Raw genomic sequence first — 15,328 nt, forward strand, 5'->3', positions numbered from 1 at the left:
ACAGGCTTGAGCCACCGCGCCCGGCCTTTTTTTTTTTTTTTGGAAGAAGTATGGCTCTGTTGGGCAGACTGGAGTACAGTGGCCTAATCTCAGCTCACTAAAATCTCCACCTCCCAGGTTTCAGCAATTCTCCTGCCTCAGCCCCCCGAGTAGCTGGGATTACAGGCGCCCACCACCACGCCTGGCTAATTTTTGCATTTTTAGTAAAGACAGGATTTCGCCACTTTGGCCAGGCTGGTCTTGAACTCCTGACCTCAGGTGATCCGCCCGCCTCGGCTTCCCAAAGTGCTGGGATTCCAGGCGTGAGCCACAGCACCTCGATGCTCGGCCTGCATCACGGGGCATGTCCAGGTGTGCATCATTCCTCCGGGCACCAGGATGTTTTTTATGGCGTCTGTGCACTGGTGTGTGTCCCAGAAATAGACACGTCCCTCGGTCTCAGCACCCCTGCACCCCAGCCTGCCCACCGCGCGGAACACCTGCAAGCTCCGGTCCGGGCGCCGAGCTGACCCCAGTCCTCGCATCACGTGACCGCCCCCGGCTCTGTCTGCCCCGCCCCCTCCAGACGCCGGCTCTGCGTTGCGTATTCGCTCTGGCCATAGCGGGCCTCGTGTCGCTGCTGCTGCAGCCCGAGGGCGCCCTGGGCGAGGAGCTGCAAGTGCCGCAGCCCAGGGCCGCCAGTTGGCTGAACTTTGGCTCTTTCAAGAAGTACGTGGGGAAGCTCTTCAACAGCAGGTGGGCCGGCGGAGGGCGTGAGGTAGGGAGGAAAGCCGGAGGTGGAGGGGTGGGGGAGCGCGCGGGGGGCGGGGGGGACACGGACACCACCAGGCACCCCCACGCACATCGCGGCCCGAGCTGGGCTCGGGGAGCAGCCTCATGACTGCAAAGACTTGTTCCCAGCCCGAAGAAATCTAAAAACCACAAGAAAACTGCGAACACCACGAACACCTCCCCATCGAAAGGCACGAAATACCCTCCATGGACCACCACGAACCCCCGGTGGCTGAATACCTCGGAACCCCGACCACCGATGTCCTCCCGAGGCCCCAGGTAGGACAGCCGGGACGCTCGGCACCGAGCCAGGGGCCTCGGGACTGGGGGAAGCTTGAGTGATAGCGAGAGGAAGCTCCTGGGGGCGGGCATTCAGGGAGACACAGCGCCCTGGTCGGGGAGCTTCTTTCTCCAGGCTGGGCCTTGGCCTCCAGACGCCTCTCTGCCCACCAACCCCTTTATATTGAGAGGGGCCTCAACCCCTCCTCATCCCCTCAGTGGAAACAATAAAGACAAATTTCTGTTGCTTCAGTGACTTCTGTGGGCCTGGGGTCAGGGAGGGACCAGTCCATCGGAGGGGAAGGGGGACTCGAGTTTCTGCTGTCGGAGAAAAAGACCCCAGCTGTTGGGGGTCCTCCTCTGGTAACCCACCCGCCTTCCTCCACGTCACCCATACATGGCCCTGTGGGTCTGGCCCTCCACCCCATGGTAGAGACACAGATACAGGTCCTGGAGAAGACACTTATTGCCCTGGTAGTCCTGCACAGATGGCACCAGTGTGGGGGGCTCTAACCCAGAGGGAGAGCAGAGGTGAGAGAAGAAACTTCAAAGGAGGGGCTTCAGCTAGACACACCGCAACTCCCACCTGGCTCAAATTTCTACCAAACAGCCCAGCTTGGGCTGTCAGAGTCGGCACAGGAACAAGAAGAGGTGCCTTTGCCCCTCAGCATGCAGCGTATAGGGGCCGCCTTTGCCTCCTGGACTTCTAAGTCCTTCGGGGGTGAGCAGAGCAGGAGAAAGGGTGGAGCCTGGCCGGGGCCTGTCCCTGAGAAGCTAAGTGTGAGGGTGGCTCTCTCTTCTGGGGGCTCCCATGGCCATCAGAGAGACCTAGTGGGGAAAGAGCCCCCTGCCCTGATCCTACCCTCACACCCAGGTGTGTCTCCAGGGTGTGAACCCCTGGCCCTAAGAAGTATCCACTCCTCTCCCCATTCACTGCCCATCCCCTTAAGCTGCCAGAGAAAATGCTGGGACTTCAGACTCCCTCTCCCAGACCCAAACCATTCTTGCAAAACCATCTCTCTATCCAGACATCCCTTCGATTTAAGAATCAACCAGAGGCCGGGCACAGTGGCTCACACCTGCAATCCCAGCATTTTGGGAGGCCGAGGTGAGCAGATCGCTTGAACCCAGGAGTTTGAGACCACACTGGGCAACATAGCAAGACCCTGTCTCTACAAAAATAAAATTAGCTGGGTGTGGTGGCATGTGCCTATAGTTCCGGCTACTTGGGAGGCTAAGACAGAAGGATCGCTTGAGGCCAGGAGGTCAGGGCTATGGTGAGCTGTGATCATGTCACTATACTCCAGCCTGGGTGACAGAGCAAGACCCTGTCTCCAAAAACAAACAAAAAATTAATCTGAGCCAAGCAGCTGTATCCTCTAGAAGCTCTTTGCCTTTTAGGACCTGGTTCTACTTCCAGGTCATTTGCACACACCAGATGGAGTAGGACTTGAGGAGAAACACAATTGTGGTGCTATTTCCATTTCTGTGCAAGGTGCTAAGCCCAGAAAAGCGGACACCTCATCCTCCAAACCCAAACCCCATCCCTTCAGGCCAAGCATGTGGGGGAGGCAGGAGAAGCCATTCTAGGAACCGGACACATTCTAGTTCCCTGACTTCTCCCCTTTACACACACGCATGTACACACGCATGCATGCGCACACTGTCCCCACCTATTCAGGGTGCCTGAAAAGGGCCAGGAAGAGATGGGTGCTCTGGGACTCTGGGCAGTGCTCCCTGGGGCAGGATCCAGGTCCTCGCCCTCACAGGGCTGGAGTGTGCAATCTACAGATTCGATTCGATTGGCTGGAACTCTCAGTTAATCCAGCCTCCTCTCCTTCCACAGCAGCTTGAATACCTCCTGTGCCCCGGACTTCACTACCTCATGGGGCAGCCCATTCTCTCCAGATTTCTGGATGGCAGCTCAGGCTCCTGGATGCAGCCATGACTGCTGTAGCACCAGAATCGTTCTTCCAGGCTGGGCTGTGCCCCTGCCCCCATGCCAAGGATGCTTTAGTATAATTTTTGGTGCTTCTGCTGCCAAGGCTGCAGTAAGGCACTGGTGAGGGGTGCACTTAGGGAAGGGTTGTCATCGGGCCATGTCGGGAAGGTCTATGGGTGCTGAACTGGGAAGATTCAAGACTGCCACTTCACAGACTTGCTGAAGGACCATGAAGGACCATCTGCTCAGAGGAGTCCCTGCCTTCCTCGGGCCACGACTTGTCCCTCTGTGAAAGGGAGAGGATGAGCTGAGCGACTCTGATGACCCCACCAATGTTCTGGATGATCCCCTTTTCCTCTGCCCTGCCCTCCTCTTTCTCTCCCATGCATTTGGCGCTTCTTGCTGCCCCCACCAGGGGTCCACAGAGACACAGGACAGGCTGTGGCTTTGACTTGCTTTATTGAGCCTGTGCGGGAGCCGGGAGCAAGCTTTGGCCAGAGCCAAGGGTGCAGAAGGGAGAGCTGGGCTGGCACTGCGCATGGAGTCGCAGGACACGGAAGGTAGCATTACAAGTCCAGCGGGCTGAGCTCCCTGTGAGGACAGGGCAGAACACGGCAGTGTAGGGCGTAGGCCTCGTGCCCTCAGGAGGCCTCAGGCTGGCTCTGGGTTCCTGTTCTCCCTCATCCACCCCCCACTATACCTTTCCAAACCCTGATTCAGTCCCACCACCCCTATTTCAGCCCCAGGGAGTTGGACAGACAGGGCAGGGAGTCCAACTCACCTGGGGGCAGCAGCATGCGGGGACCCCCACTCCGAGAAGGCCAGCGTGTCCTCTTTGTGTCTCTTCCCATACCTGGGAGGGAAGAGGCAGCAGGGGCAAGCACTGTGCCCAGGTGCCAGCCCACCCGTTTCATATCTGCCTGTAGGCACCATCTCTCCCAGGGCACATTGGCCTAGGCCTGTTCAGCACAGATGCCCAAGAGCAGGCCTGGAAGGGGCTGAGGCTGGGGATAGGGTGTGGCCAGGAATGTGGAGTGGGCTCAGGGTCCCAGGGGCTGGATCTCTCTCCCCGACTGTGGCACACACCTAGGCCTGGTCAGCATGTTGATGTATCTACGGAGATCAGCCGCATACTGGGCCATCTGCTCTGGCGTGGCATTGTCCCCTGGGTACACTGGCTCCAGCGGGGCTCCCTGGGCACCCAGCAGTGGCTGTAGTAACAGAGCCACACAGGTGGACAGGAGCAGCAGGGAGAGGCAGAGGCGTGTGGCAGCCATCTGAGGAGCGAGCAGAGGGGAGGTGGAGAGCCCGGGCTGCAGATTTCCCGTGCCCAGGAAGCAGGGTCCATCTACCCAGCCCCTTAGCCCATCATCCATTTCTCCAAGCCTGGGGACAAGGGGGCAGAGCAAAGGGCCACTCCAAGCTGACCACTCCACCTCCTAGACACTGCTCTGAAGGCGCGGACAGCCTGTCCTGTGAGCAGCCCAGCAAGCCAGCGCCTTGCAAGTTAGAAAAGCATAGCAGAGAAAATGGGGACATGAGTCCTGGAGACATGGGACTCATGACATCCAGGGCCTCATGGCTCCGAGGAGGCAGCAGCTAGTGGGAATAAGGCCATGCCAGGTCACCCACAGGGTGGGGGACACAGAATGAACTCAGGAAGCCAAGGACAGAAATCCATGACCTTGTGGGTCTGGCCCTCCACCCTGCGATAGAGACACAGATACGGGTCCTGGAGAAGATGCTGTTGCCCATGTCGTCCTGCACAGACCGGCAAAGGCACTCACACAGGGACCCCAGTCACTCACAAGGTCACAGTCACACATTCCGGTTCACGGCCATGCACACGAGTGTGCACATATACGTGCTGTCTTCTAGCGTGACAGGTCTGTCCAGATGCAGACAGCAAGACCCAAGCAGGACCTTAGGCCTCCCAAGGCCCCTGGCCCTGCGAAACACCAACTCCTCTCAATCCGAGGCCCCAGCCTGGGGGAGGCCCCCAGAGCCCCAGGCAGGCTGAGCCCACTTACCTGGAGTCCAGAGTAAATGAGTACTAGACCAAACAAGCACCTGCCTCAGGCCGGATGGGCCCCTGCCCTCAGCTGGGCTGCTTTATAGCCCTCAGCCCCCCAGAGTCCCCGCCTCCTGTCAGCTTCTCTCGCTCCACAGCCCTCGCCCCTCCTCCAACTGTCTCCCGATATTGTCAGTATCTGAGGCCAGAGATGGGAGGAGGACAGGGCAGTGCTGTGGGTGCCAGACCAGCAGCATAACAGACAAAACTGGACCACAGGAAAAGTCTCCTGTGGGCCCCCATCACTGACACTCCTTCCCTTTGGGCACCAGAGCAGGCTTGGCTCAAGAAAGATGGGGTTCTGGAACTTCAGAATGACTGAAAGGTTTTGGTCACAGGCCTTGGAACTAGCTCTCCTGCCTCCCAAGGATCAACCCAAATCATCCAACAGATTCCCTCGGGGCAGAAGATTGAAGCTGCAGCTGGAAGATTGAGGCTGCAGCTGGAAGATTGAGGCTGCAGCTGGAAGACTGAAGCTGCAGCTGGAAGATTGAGGCTGCAGCTGGAAGACTGAAGCTGCAGCTGGAAGACTGAGGCTGCAGCTGGAGCCTCCAGGATGAAGAATGGAAACTCAGGCCATCCTCTGAAGCTTGCAACTAGAACAAGGTGGGAAGAGGGAAGGCACCTCCGGTCCTCAGGCAAGGTGGAAAGGAGTGGGGTACCAGGCTTGGAGAAACCCATTTGGTGGGTGCATAGGATGCAGAATGAGAACTCATGTGCTTGGGTTCAGGGTAAAGGTTGAGGGGGTGCCAGTTTCCCATAGCCATTTCCCTCCCCATCTCAGAGCCCCCATTCCAGGGAAGTGCTAAAAACCAGCCTCATTTGTAAAGCCTCACATTTTCCAAAGTGCTTCCAGCTCAGTCACCTCACTAAATCTCCAGAACAACCTACTTTACAGATTCCAGATCTGAAATCTGCTCAGAGATGTCAAATCACTGGCCCCAAACCACACAGCCAGTCAGTGGGAGATTCAGGGTTTGAAACAAAATCTAACGCCAAAATCTAACTCCAAACCTGGACTGTCAAAGTATTGGTAGAATTTCCCACTTTTTGTCTGAGAAACCTGAGGCTCACAGAGGTAAAGATGCTTGCTCAAGATCTCGTAGCTACCGAGGTCCCAAATTCTGGCTTAGATTCTCAACCCCACTAATCCATCCCCACCAGAAGCCCCTGAATCTCCCCTGCCCAGCATCTCTTCCCAACCCCCAGTCTCCCTCCCCAGCTTAGGCCAAGGAGTGGTAACTGGCTGTGTCTGAATGACACGGTGACACGGAGTACGGAGGTAAGGACTTATGACTGCTGACGGTTCTGCTGTCCCAGATCGGTACACCAAGAAGTTGGGGGGTGGGGGGACTGTTGGGGAAGAGGGGACTGGAGGTGAAACTCCAGGGATCTGGCAGGGTGGGGTTAGAGTCAGACAGACCTGGGACCAAATCCTGGCTCGCCATTGGCTGGCTGTGTGAGCCTGGGAAAGTAATTGATTGAACCTCTCTGAGCTTCACTTTTCCTCTCTGTAAAATGAGCTCATCATGCCCATCTCAAGATAGGGAGAATAAAGGAAGGCTCAGCAAACATCAGTGTTCTGCCTTAACCCTCCCAATTTTGATTTTTGTTAACAAGAAGAGCAATAATGCTTCACCAGACAACTTACATTCCACAAGGCAAATATGAAAGTCGTTCTAGCCGGGCGCGGTGGCTCAAGCCTGTAATCCCAGCACTTTGGGAGGCTGAGACGGGCGGATCACAAGGTCAGGAGATCGAGACCAGCCTGGCTAACACGGTGAAACCCCGTCTCTACTAAAAATACAAAAAACTAGCCGGGCGAGGTGGCGGGCGTCTGTAGTCCCAGCTACTCGGGAGGCTGAGGCAGGAGAATGGCGTAAACCTGGGAGGCGGAGCTTGCAGTGAGCTGAGATCCGGCCACTGCACTCCAGCCCGGGAGGAAGCGGGCGGAAAGAGCAAGACTCCGTCTCAAAAAAAAAAAAAAAGAAAGAAAGTCGTTCTGTCTCAGCAAGCCTGGGCCTTTCTCTGGACTGAGGTTTTCTGCTTGCAAAACAAGGGTGTGAACTGGTGACTGGTCTCATGCTGGCCTTGGGTTTGGCAGGTAGAGGTTGCAGCTATTGCCGCCAGAGGGCGCCAGGCTCCAACCCTAGTTAAAAGGGTCTGCGCTCCCACAGGACCATGGCCTTGGAGGGACCTGTTCTGGCTGCTACTCATGTGGGGACCCAGCCCCACCCGACGGACAGTGGATCTAGGGATTGACTCAGATGCCAGGGCCACTTGTAGTTCTGTCCTGTCGCAGAGGTAAACCGATGTGCCTAAGAAATAACAGGTAGTCCACAAATGTCAACCAAACTGTAGCTTTCATTTTTCTCCTATGCAAACAGATTCCTCTTCTGGGTCCTCTCAGGGATGTGGTGACAATCCAGGAGGAAGTGGTAGTAGATGTGCTTTCTACACTACATGGCCATGTGTGTTCATTTTCATACTGCTTTGAAAAGAACTGTCCGAGGCCAGGCACAGTGGCCCACACCTGTAATCCCAGCACTTTGGGAGGCTGAGGCGGGCGGATCACCTGAGGTCAGGAGTTCAAGACCAGCTTGGCCAACATGGTGAAATCCCATCACTACTAAAAACACAAAAATTAGCCGGGCATGGTGGCGCATACCTGTAATTCCAGCCACTTGGGAGGCTGAGGCAGGAGAATCACTTGAACCGGGGAGGCGGAAGTTGCAGTGATCTGAGATCATGCCACTACACTCCAGCCTGGGCAACAGAGTGAGAGTCCATCTCAAAAAACACACAAAAAACAAAAAGAACTACCCGAGATTGGGTAATTTATAAAGGAAAGAGGTTTAATTGACTCACAGTTCAGCATGGCTGGGGAGGCCTCAGGAAACTTATAATCATGGCAGAAGGCATAGGGGAAGCAAGGCATCTTTCTCACAAGGCGGCAGGAAGGAGAAGTGCTGATCAAAGGGGAGAAGAGCAACTTATAAAATCATCAGCTCTCGTGATGACTCACTCACTATCACGAGAACAGCATGGGGAAAACTGCCCGCATGATTCAATGACCTCCACCTGGTCTCTCCCTTGACACATGAGGACTATGGGGATTACAATTTAAGATGAGATTTGGTGGGGACGCAAAGTTTAACTACATCACTATGTCTAGAACACAGCAATGGTTCTCACTCATCTTCATGTGTTCCTGTCAGAGGCGTTTGAACCAGAGCGACTCCATCTTGAATAGGGGCTGGGTAAAATGAGGCTGCGACCTGCTGGGCTGCATTCCCAGGAGGTTAGGCATTTTTAGTCACAGGACAAGATAGGAGGCCGGCACAAGATACAGGTCACAAGACCCTGCTGATAGAATGAGGTAAAGAAGTTGGTAAGAACACGCAAAAACCAAGAGAGTGATCAAAGTGACCGCTGATTGCCCTCACTGATTTTTCTTTTTTTTTTTTTTTCAGCAGAGATGGGCTTTCACCATGTTGGTGAGGCTGGTCTCGAACTCCTGACCTCAAACGATCTGCCCCCATCAGCCTCCCAAAGTGCTGGGATTACAGGTGTGAGCCACTGCACCTGGCCTCACTGATCGTTATACACTAATTATAATACATTAGCATGCTAAGAGATGCTCCCACCAGCACCAGACAGTTTAGAAATGCCATGGCAACATCTGAAAGTTACCCTCCATGGTCTAAAAGGAGGTAGAACCCTCAGTTCTGGGAAATCCCCACTTCTCTGGAAAACTCATGAATAATCCATCCCTTGTTTATTAGTATACGATCAAGACATGACCATTAAAAATAGCCAGACAGCAGCCCTGGGGGCTGCTCTGCCTATGGAGTAGCCATTCTTTGTTTCTTTACTTTCCTTTTATTGATTGATTGATTTTCTAGAGGTGGGGGCTCACTTTTTTGACCAAGCTCAAATGATCCTCCTGCCTTGACCTCCCAAAGTGCTGGGATTACAGGTGTGAGCCACTGCACCTGGTCCTTGTTTCCTTATCTAATAAACTTACTTTCACTCTACTCTGCGGAATTACCCTGAATTCTTTCTTGTGTGAGCCCCAAGAACCCTCTTTTGGGTTCTGGGTCAGGACCTCTTTTCGGTAATGTTCCCATAGTGCTTGCCACAGAGCCCTGCTCAAAGAAAGCACCAATTCACCAGGCACGGTGGCTCACGCCTGTAATCCTAGCACTTTGGGAGGCCGAGGTGGGCGGATCACAAGGTCAGTAGATCAAGACCATCCTGGCCAACATGGTGAAACCCCCGTCTCTACTAAAAATTTAAAAAATCAGCTGGGTGTGGTGGCACACGCCTGTAGTCCCAACTACTCGGGAGGGCGAGACAGGAGAATCGCTTGAATCTGGGAGTCAAAGGTTACAGTGAGCGAAGATCGCGCCACTGCACTCCAGCCTGGGCGACAGAGTGAGACTTGGTCTCAAAAAAAAAAAAAAAAAAAAAGAAAGAAAGAAATAAAGAAAGCACCAATTCCTGGTTTGCAGACCCACCAAATGAAGATGATAGTGGTACCTCTTCCTCTGCCCAACACCACGTCCTCTGGCACAAGGCAGATGGCCACTGGCGGTGATGGGGATGGAGTAAGTGCTATGAGACTAGGAGAGGAACACCCCAGGAACACCTGAGGTCACAGAGTGAATGAAGGCAGGTAAAGGAGCAAAGGGAATGGGGGCCCCTACATACACGAAACCAGGGCGGCAGCTTGGCCCTCACCGAGTCCTCCATCACACACATTCCCCTGCCCCGGCCCCATCCTGGCTGTCTAACCTCAATCCCTGCTGCTTTCAGTTAATCAACCAATGAGTGGTCATTTATCGCACATCTGTTCTGGGCCTCATGGGGGCAGTGGGAGGTGATGAAGAAGCAAGCGTTCTACAAAGAGGTCAAAGCTGCTTGAGAAGCTGGGGGATGACTTGCTTTTTTTTTTTTTTTTCAGATGGGCTCTCACTCTGTCACCCGGGCTGGAGTGCAGTGGCATGATAATCGCTCACTACAGCGATGTCTCCTGGGCTCAAGGGATCCTCCCATCTCAGCTTCCCAAGTAGCTGGGAGCACAAGTGCTTGCCACCATGGCCTGCTATTTTTTTTTTCTTTTTTGAGAGATGGGCTCACATATCTACCCAGCTCAGCCTCCCAAAGTGCTGGGATTATAGCCGTGAGCCATTGCATCTGGCCAGGATGGCTTTTTTTGAAAGTGAGGACATGAAAGTTCAGAAAGGGAAAGAAACTGGCTGTGGCCCTCCAGCAAGCTGGCAGCCATCCCTCACCTAGCCCTGTGCTTCAGAACCTTACTCACAGGTCATCTTACAAATGCCTCTTTGCTGCCTTGTGAGAGAGGCAGGAATTACTCTTCACCCTTATCGGATGAGAAAACCGAGGTCCAGTGAGGTAGCTGAGGCTGTCTAAGGTCACATGGGAGTCAGGAAGGGTCAAAACTAAACCCAGGTCCACATGGTTCCAGCCTGGCTTTATCCCTGTTTGCAGACCCCCCAATCCCAACCCGCCACTGGCTAGAGCCTGGCCCAGCTCTTAAGCCAATGTCTTATTCCAAAATTAAATGGCAACGGCAGAGGAAGAGATAGAGTGGGGGGTAGCTGCCCCCAGATGCCAGGAGCTATGCCCTGGAGAAGCCCTTGGGCTGGGGATAGCTGTGACATGCACACACGTACCTTAAGCCCCTTCTCTCATCCACTCGGAGCCAACTCAGGACCCAGTGGGGGCTCACTCCACTGATTTGGAGCCTGGGCTCTGCCTCCACTTCTCTCTGCCCTGGGAACTCCATCTGCCTCCAGGGCCTCCTGAAGACACACAGGGAGAGTTCAATATTTCTCCCTTCCTGTCTCCAGTGTCTGCAATAGCAAATCCTGTCATTGCCGCTCCAAATTTTTCTCAAAGAGGAAGGCTTCTTTCTTGCTGAAATAGAAACTAAACGAAGCTACATAATACAGTTTGAGAACAACCTGGCCAACATGATGAAACCCCGTCTCTACAAAAAATACAAAAAATTAGCTAGGCATGATGGTGGGTGCCTGTCATCCCAGCTACTCGGGAGGCTGAGGCAGGAGAATTGCTTGAACCTGGGAGGCAGACGTTGCAGTGAGCTGAGATAGCACCAGTGCACTCCAACCTGGGTGACAAGAGCAAGACGCCATCTCGAAAAAAACAAGCCAGGCGTGGTGGCTTATGCCTGTACTCCCAGCACTTTGGGAGGCTGAGGCAGGCAGATCACGAGGTCAGGAGATGGAGACCATCCTGGCTAACACGGTGAAACCCCTTCTCTACTAAAAACACAAAAATTAGTTGGGTGTGGTGGCGGGCACCCGGAGTCCTAGCTACTCAGGAGGCTGAGGCAGGAGAGTAGTGTGAACCCGGGAGGTGGCGCTGGCGGTGAGCCGAGATCACGCCACTGCACTCTAGCCTGGGCAACAGAGCAAGACTCCATCTCATAAAAAAGAAAAGAAAAGGGAAGGGAAGGGAGGGGAAGGGGAAGGGGAAGGGGAAGGGGAAGGGGAAGGAAAGTGTTGAGGAGGTAAACAGGGAGGCCAGGGCAGTAAGGTTCCTGGAGGAAATGAGACCTGAAGTGGCCTTGAAGGCTGGAGGCAGGGAGAAATGTTATTTCACAGAAGCAGGGCTCTGTGGCAGTGGGGTTGAGCACTTCAGGGGCGCGCAGTGAGAAACTGCAGGAAATGCCACCAAAGGAGGAAGGGGTGTTATGAAAAGCCTGAGTTTCTGGCAGAGAGTTTAGATTTCATGTTTAGCAGAAACAGAACTGCTTCGGGATGAGATCTCTTACCTCTGTCCCTTATTCTACGGCTTCCTGCAAGCCTCTCTTCCTCTCCGCCTTGGGATTCCCATTGGTTCAATGAAGAGATAGGCCCAAATGATTTCTAGATGACATTCAAAGGACATCATGTTCCTAGCAGATAATGTTAGGTGCCCAAATATCCACATTCTCCTTTCATCATCAAAAACCTTGAGATGGTACATACGTAGGTTTGTTATATAACAAAAAGATAATCTGGCTGGGAACGGTGGCTCATACCTGTAATCCCAGCACTTTGGGAGGACAAAGTGGGTGGATCACCTGAGGTCAGGAGTTCAAGACCAGCCTGTCCAACATGGTGAAACCCTGTCTCTACTAAAAATACAAAATTAGCTGGGCCGTGGTGGTGCATGCCTATAATCCAACCTCCTCGGGAGGCTGAGGCAGGAGAATCGCTTGAACCAGGAAGGGGAGGTTGCAGTGAGCTGAGATCATGCCATTACACTCCAGCCTGGGCAACAAGAGCAAAACTCTGCCTCAAAAAAACAAAACAAAAAAACAGATAATCCATTTATAAATTTTAAAAATTTGTAAAAACAAAGAGCTTGAGATGGGCACACAGCCACTCAGCAAAGACATAGGTTGCCTTTGCAGCTAAGTGGGGCCATGAGACTAGGCTTTAGCCAATCGGCTGAGAGTTAAAGCGATTTTTGCCATTCTGTTTTTAGGAATGGATGTGCCTGCCTATGGCAGATTATATTTTTCAAAGATGACACAAAAATACCTCCTATCTCATGTGTGATCCTACAGTGGGGTCTGTGTCCCCTCTTCTTGAATGTGAGTGCACTTGTGACTGCTTTGACCAACAGAATATGGGATATAGTGCTATGTGACTTCTGAGGCTGGGTCACAAAAAATGGCTGTCATGAGTTAAATTGTGTTCCTCCTGAAATTCATATGTTGAAGTCCTAACTCCCAGTACTTCAGAATGTGACCTTATTTAGAAATGGGGTCATTGCAGATATAATTAGTTAAGATGAGGTTGCCAGGCACGGTGGCTCACACCTGAAATCCCAGCACTTTGGGAGGCCAAGGTGGGCGGATCACAAGGTCAGGAGTTTGAGACCACCCTGGCCAACATAGTGAAAGCCCATCTCTACTAAAAATACAAAAATTAGCTGGGTGTGGTGGCGCATGCCTGTAGTCTCAGCTACTCCGGAGCCTGAGGCAGGAGAATCGCTTGAACCTGTGAGGTGGAGGTTGTGGTGAGCCTAGATCACGCCGCTGCACTCCAGCCTTGGCAACAGAGTGAGACTCCATCTAAAAAAAAAAAAAAAAGATGAGGTCATACTATAGCGTGTGAGCCCCTAATCCTGTAGGACTGTCTCCTTTGAAAAGGGGAAATTTGGACACAGAAATAGACATGCAAAGAGGGAAGATGAGGTGAAGAGGCACAGCTCAGACACCAATCTTCAAGACAACGAGAAGGGCCTGCAACAGATCAGAAGGAATCAACCTGCCAACGCCTTCATTTCAGACTGCTAGCCACAAGAACTGTTGTTTAAACCACCCAGTCTGTGATTCTTTGTTATGGCAGCCCTAGCAAACTAAACAGCAATGCCACCTTCATCTGATTCTCTTGAAATACTCTAAGCAGGAGACCAGTTACCATGTAAGTCCAACTACCCCAAGAATATCAGGCTGGAGAGGCCACGTGTAGGTACAGTGGTCAACAGCCCGGGCTGAACTCAACAGCCGGCACCAGCATGCGAATGAGCCTTCTCAGGCATCAGCCCGGTGGATCCTTAACTGCAACCCTACCAACCTCTGGTAGTATCCGCATGTGAGACTCAAAGCAAGAACTGCCAGGAGGAGTACTTCCTGACCCTGACCCACAAAATCCTCAGTGATGTACAATGGTTGTTTGAAGCTGCCAAGTTTTAGGGTAACTTACTATACAATGTAGTAACCAGAGTGCCTATCTTGCCCTTCCCTCCCTGGCCAGAACACAGATGAGGCCATGGTGGGCTGTCTTCAGTCCTGTAAATGACATAGATGAGGGCATGGGGAAGCCACAAATGGGGAGCCTGGGCTCTTGGATGCCCTCATGGAGTACAACTGCCAACTCCCCAGATGCCACTCACATTTCATGCAAGAGAAATAAATTTCCATCTTGTTTAAGCCACTGTTAATTCCACCTGTTTTTTTAAAGCCAAATCAATATCCTAGTAATATGATATATGTAAAACAAACGGCTCAGTGTCTAGCACATAAATAAGTATTTTTTGGGAAAGGTAATTATTGCTATTGTCATTATTATTATGCTAATAATAATTATTAATAATATTATTACCCTAAACTGCTCAACACTCCTCAGAATGAACATGAGGTGGACCCATGTCACTGATGGTCAATGAAACATGTCAAGCTGGACAGAAATTGTCTGTAGTCATGCCTAATTCATACCAGGTCTCTCTTCTATCCGCCTTAAACTGACTATAGCTCTCCCAGGCAGACCAGTAGACAGGGGATCAAGGACACCAACACACAGACACATTCTCCCGCTCCCCACCCATACAATGAACCAAAGCTCTGGGCAGCCACTGTGTGCCCCCGTCCCACCTGTTCTGTTGCAGGAGAGAAGACAGGAGGCAAACTGGGATGGAAAGTGGGTCTAAGATAATGAATGGGGAGAGGGAGTCAAAGAAACTAACTTCATCCCCAAGAAATCAGGCAAGGCTTCCGGGAGGAGGTGACCACTATCCTGAGAGTATCTTCCAGGCTGAAGAGAGGGAAAGGGCTCTGCAAGCAGGGAGAGTGACCTGGGCAAAGGTGCAAAGCATCAGAATCCACATAGCTGGTGACCTCCACCTGCCTCCTCTGCCTCATCCTTTCAGCTCTACCTCCAGGGAGGCTGGAGGGCAGCACAGGGGAGGGTGGGTGTCAGAGCCCTCTGGTCCCCAAGGGACCTGTGTCCAAGCAGGGACCTTCTCTGCAGCTATGGCACAGTCAGCTTTAGAGTCTTCTCTCCTTCCAGAACCATTGAACTGCAAACAGTCCTTAAAAACCCTGATCCGGGCCGGGCGCAGTGGCTCACGCATGTAATCCCAGCACTTTGGGAGGCCAAGACAGGCAGATCACGAGGTCAGGAGATCGAGACCATCCTGGCCAACATGATGAAACCCTGTCTCTACCAAAACTACAAAAATTAGCCGGGTATGGTGGCAGGCGCCTGTAGTCCCAGCTACTCAGAAGGCTGAGGCAGGAGAATCACTTGGACCCAGGAGGTGGAGTTTGCAGTGAGCCGAGATCGCACCACTGCACTTCAGCCTGGGCGACAAAAGCAAAAACTGTGTCTCAAAACAAAAAGCAAAAACAAAACAAAACAGAAAAAACCTGATCTGCTGCAAGGATGCCCCAGCCTTCCTGTTGTTTTTTCACTCTCTGAGTAACAGGCTTTGATTTCCCCCCT

General features: G+C 52.8%; 2 protein-coding genes across 3 annotated transcripts in view; one reads left to right on the forward strand and one right to left on the reverse strand.

The window, feature by feature from the left end:
• The window catches only part of LOC111533733, a 6,426-nt gene extending 5,125 nt beyond the window's left edge, over positions 1-1,301 (forward strand). Inside the window, exons 2-3 of the mRNA XM_026447645.2 lie at positions 566-735; positions 901-1,301. Of these exons, the coding sequence (XP_026303430.1) occupies positions 566-735; positions 901-1,054 (324 nt within the window). The 3' untranslated portion in view covers positions 1,055-1,301. The remainder of the gene's footprint in view (positions 1-565; positions 736-900) is intronic.
• A 2,131-nt stretch (positions 1,302-3,432) lies between these two features.
• PPY (pancreatic polypeptide) lies at positions 3,433-5,078 on the reverse strand. Of its 2 annotated transcripts, none has more exons than XM_023200424.2 (4): positions 4,801-4,876; positions 4,079-4,269; positions 3,774-3,845; positions 3,433-3,583 (listed from the first exon to the last, which is right to left on the reverse strand). In XM_023200424.2, the coding sequence occupies exons 1-4, from the start codon at positions 4,816-4,818 to the stop codon at positions 3,559-3,561; spliced, it is 306 nt and encodes a 101-aa protein (XP_023056192.1). In that variant the 5' UTR covers positions 4,819-4,876; the 3' UTR covers positions 3,433-3,558. The 2 variants fall into 2 exon arrangements, with proteins under 2 accessions (XP_023056192.1, XP_023056193.1); XM_023200425.3 differs by lacking the exon at positions 4,801-4,876 and adding an exon at positions 5,023-5,078 and having other exon boundaries at positions 3,435-3,583.
• Positions 5,079-15,328: the final 10,250 nt, after the last annotated feature.

Source organism: Piliocolobus tephrosceles, chromosome 16 (assembly GCF_002776525.5).
Source record: "Piliocolobus tephrosceles isolate RC106 chromosome 16, ASM277652v3, whole genome shotgun sequence".
Classification (NCBI taxonomy): Eukaryota; Metazoa; Chordata; class Mammalia; order Primates; family Cercopithecidae; genus Piliocolobus; species Piliocolobus tephrosceles.

Excerpts from the sequence above, each read along its gene's own strand:
- PPY (XM_023200424.2), bottom strand. Across the intron at positions 3,846-4,078 it reads AACATGCTGACCAGGCCTAG|GTATGGGAAGAGACACAAAG; the intron begins GTGTGTGCCACA and ends CTTCCCTCCCAG. Across the intron at positions 3,584-3,773 it reads CCGCATGCTGCTGCCCCCAG|GGAGCTCAGCCCGCTGGACT; the intron begins GTGAGTTGGACT and ends CTGTCCTCACAG.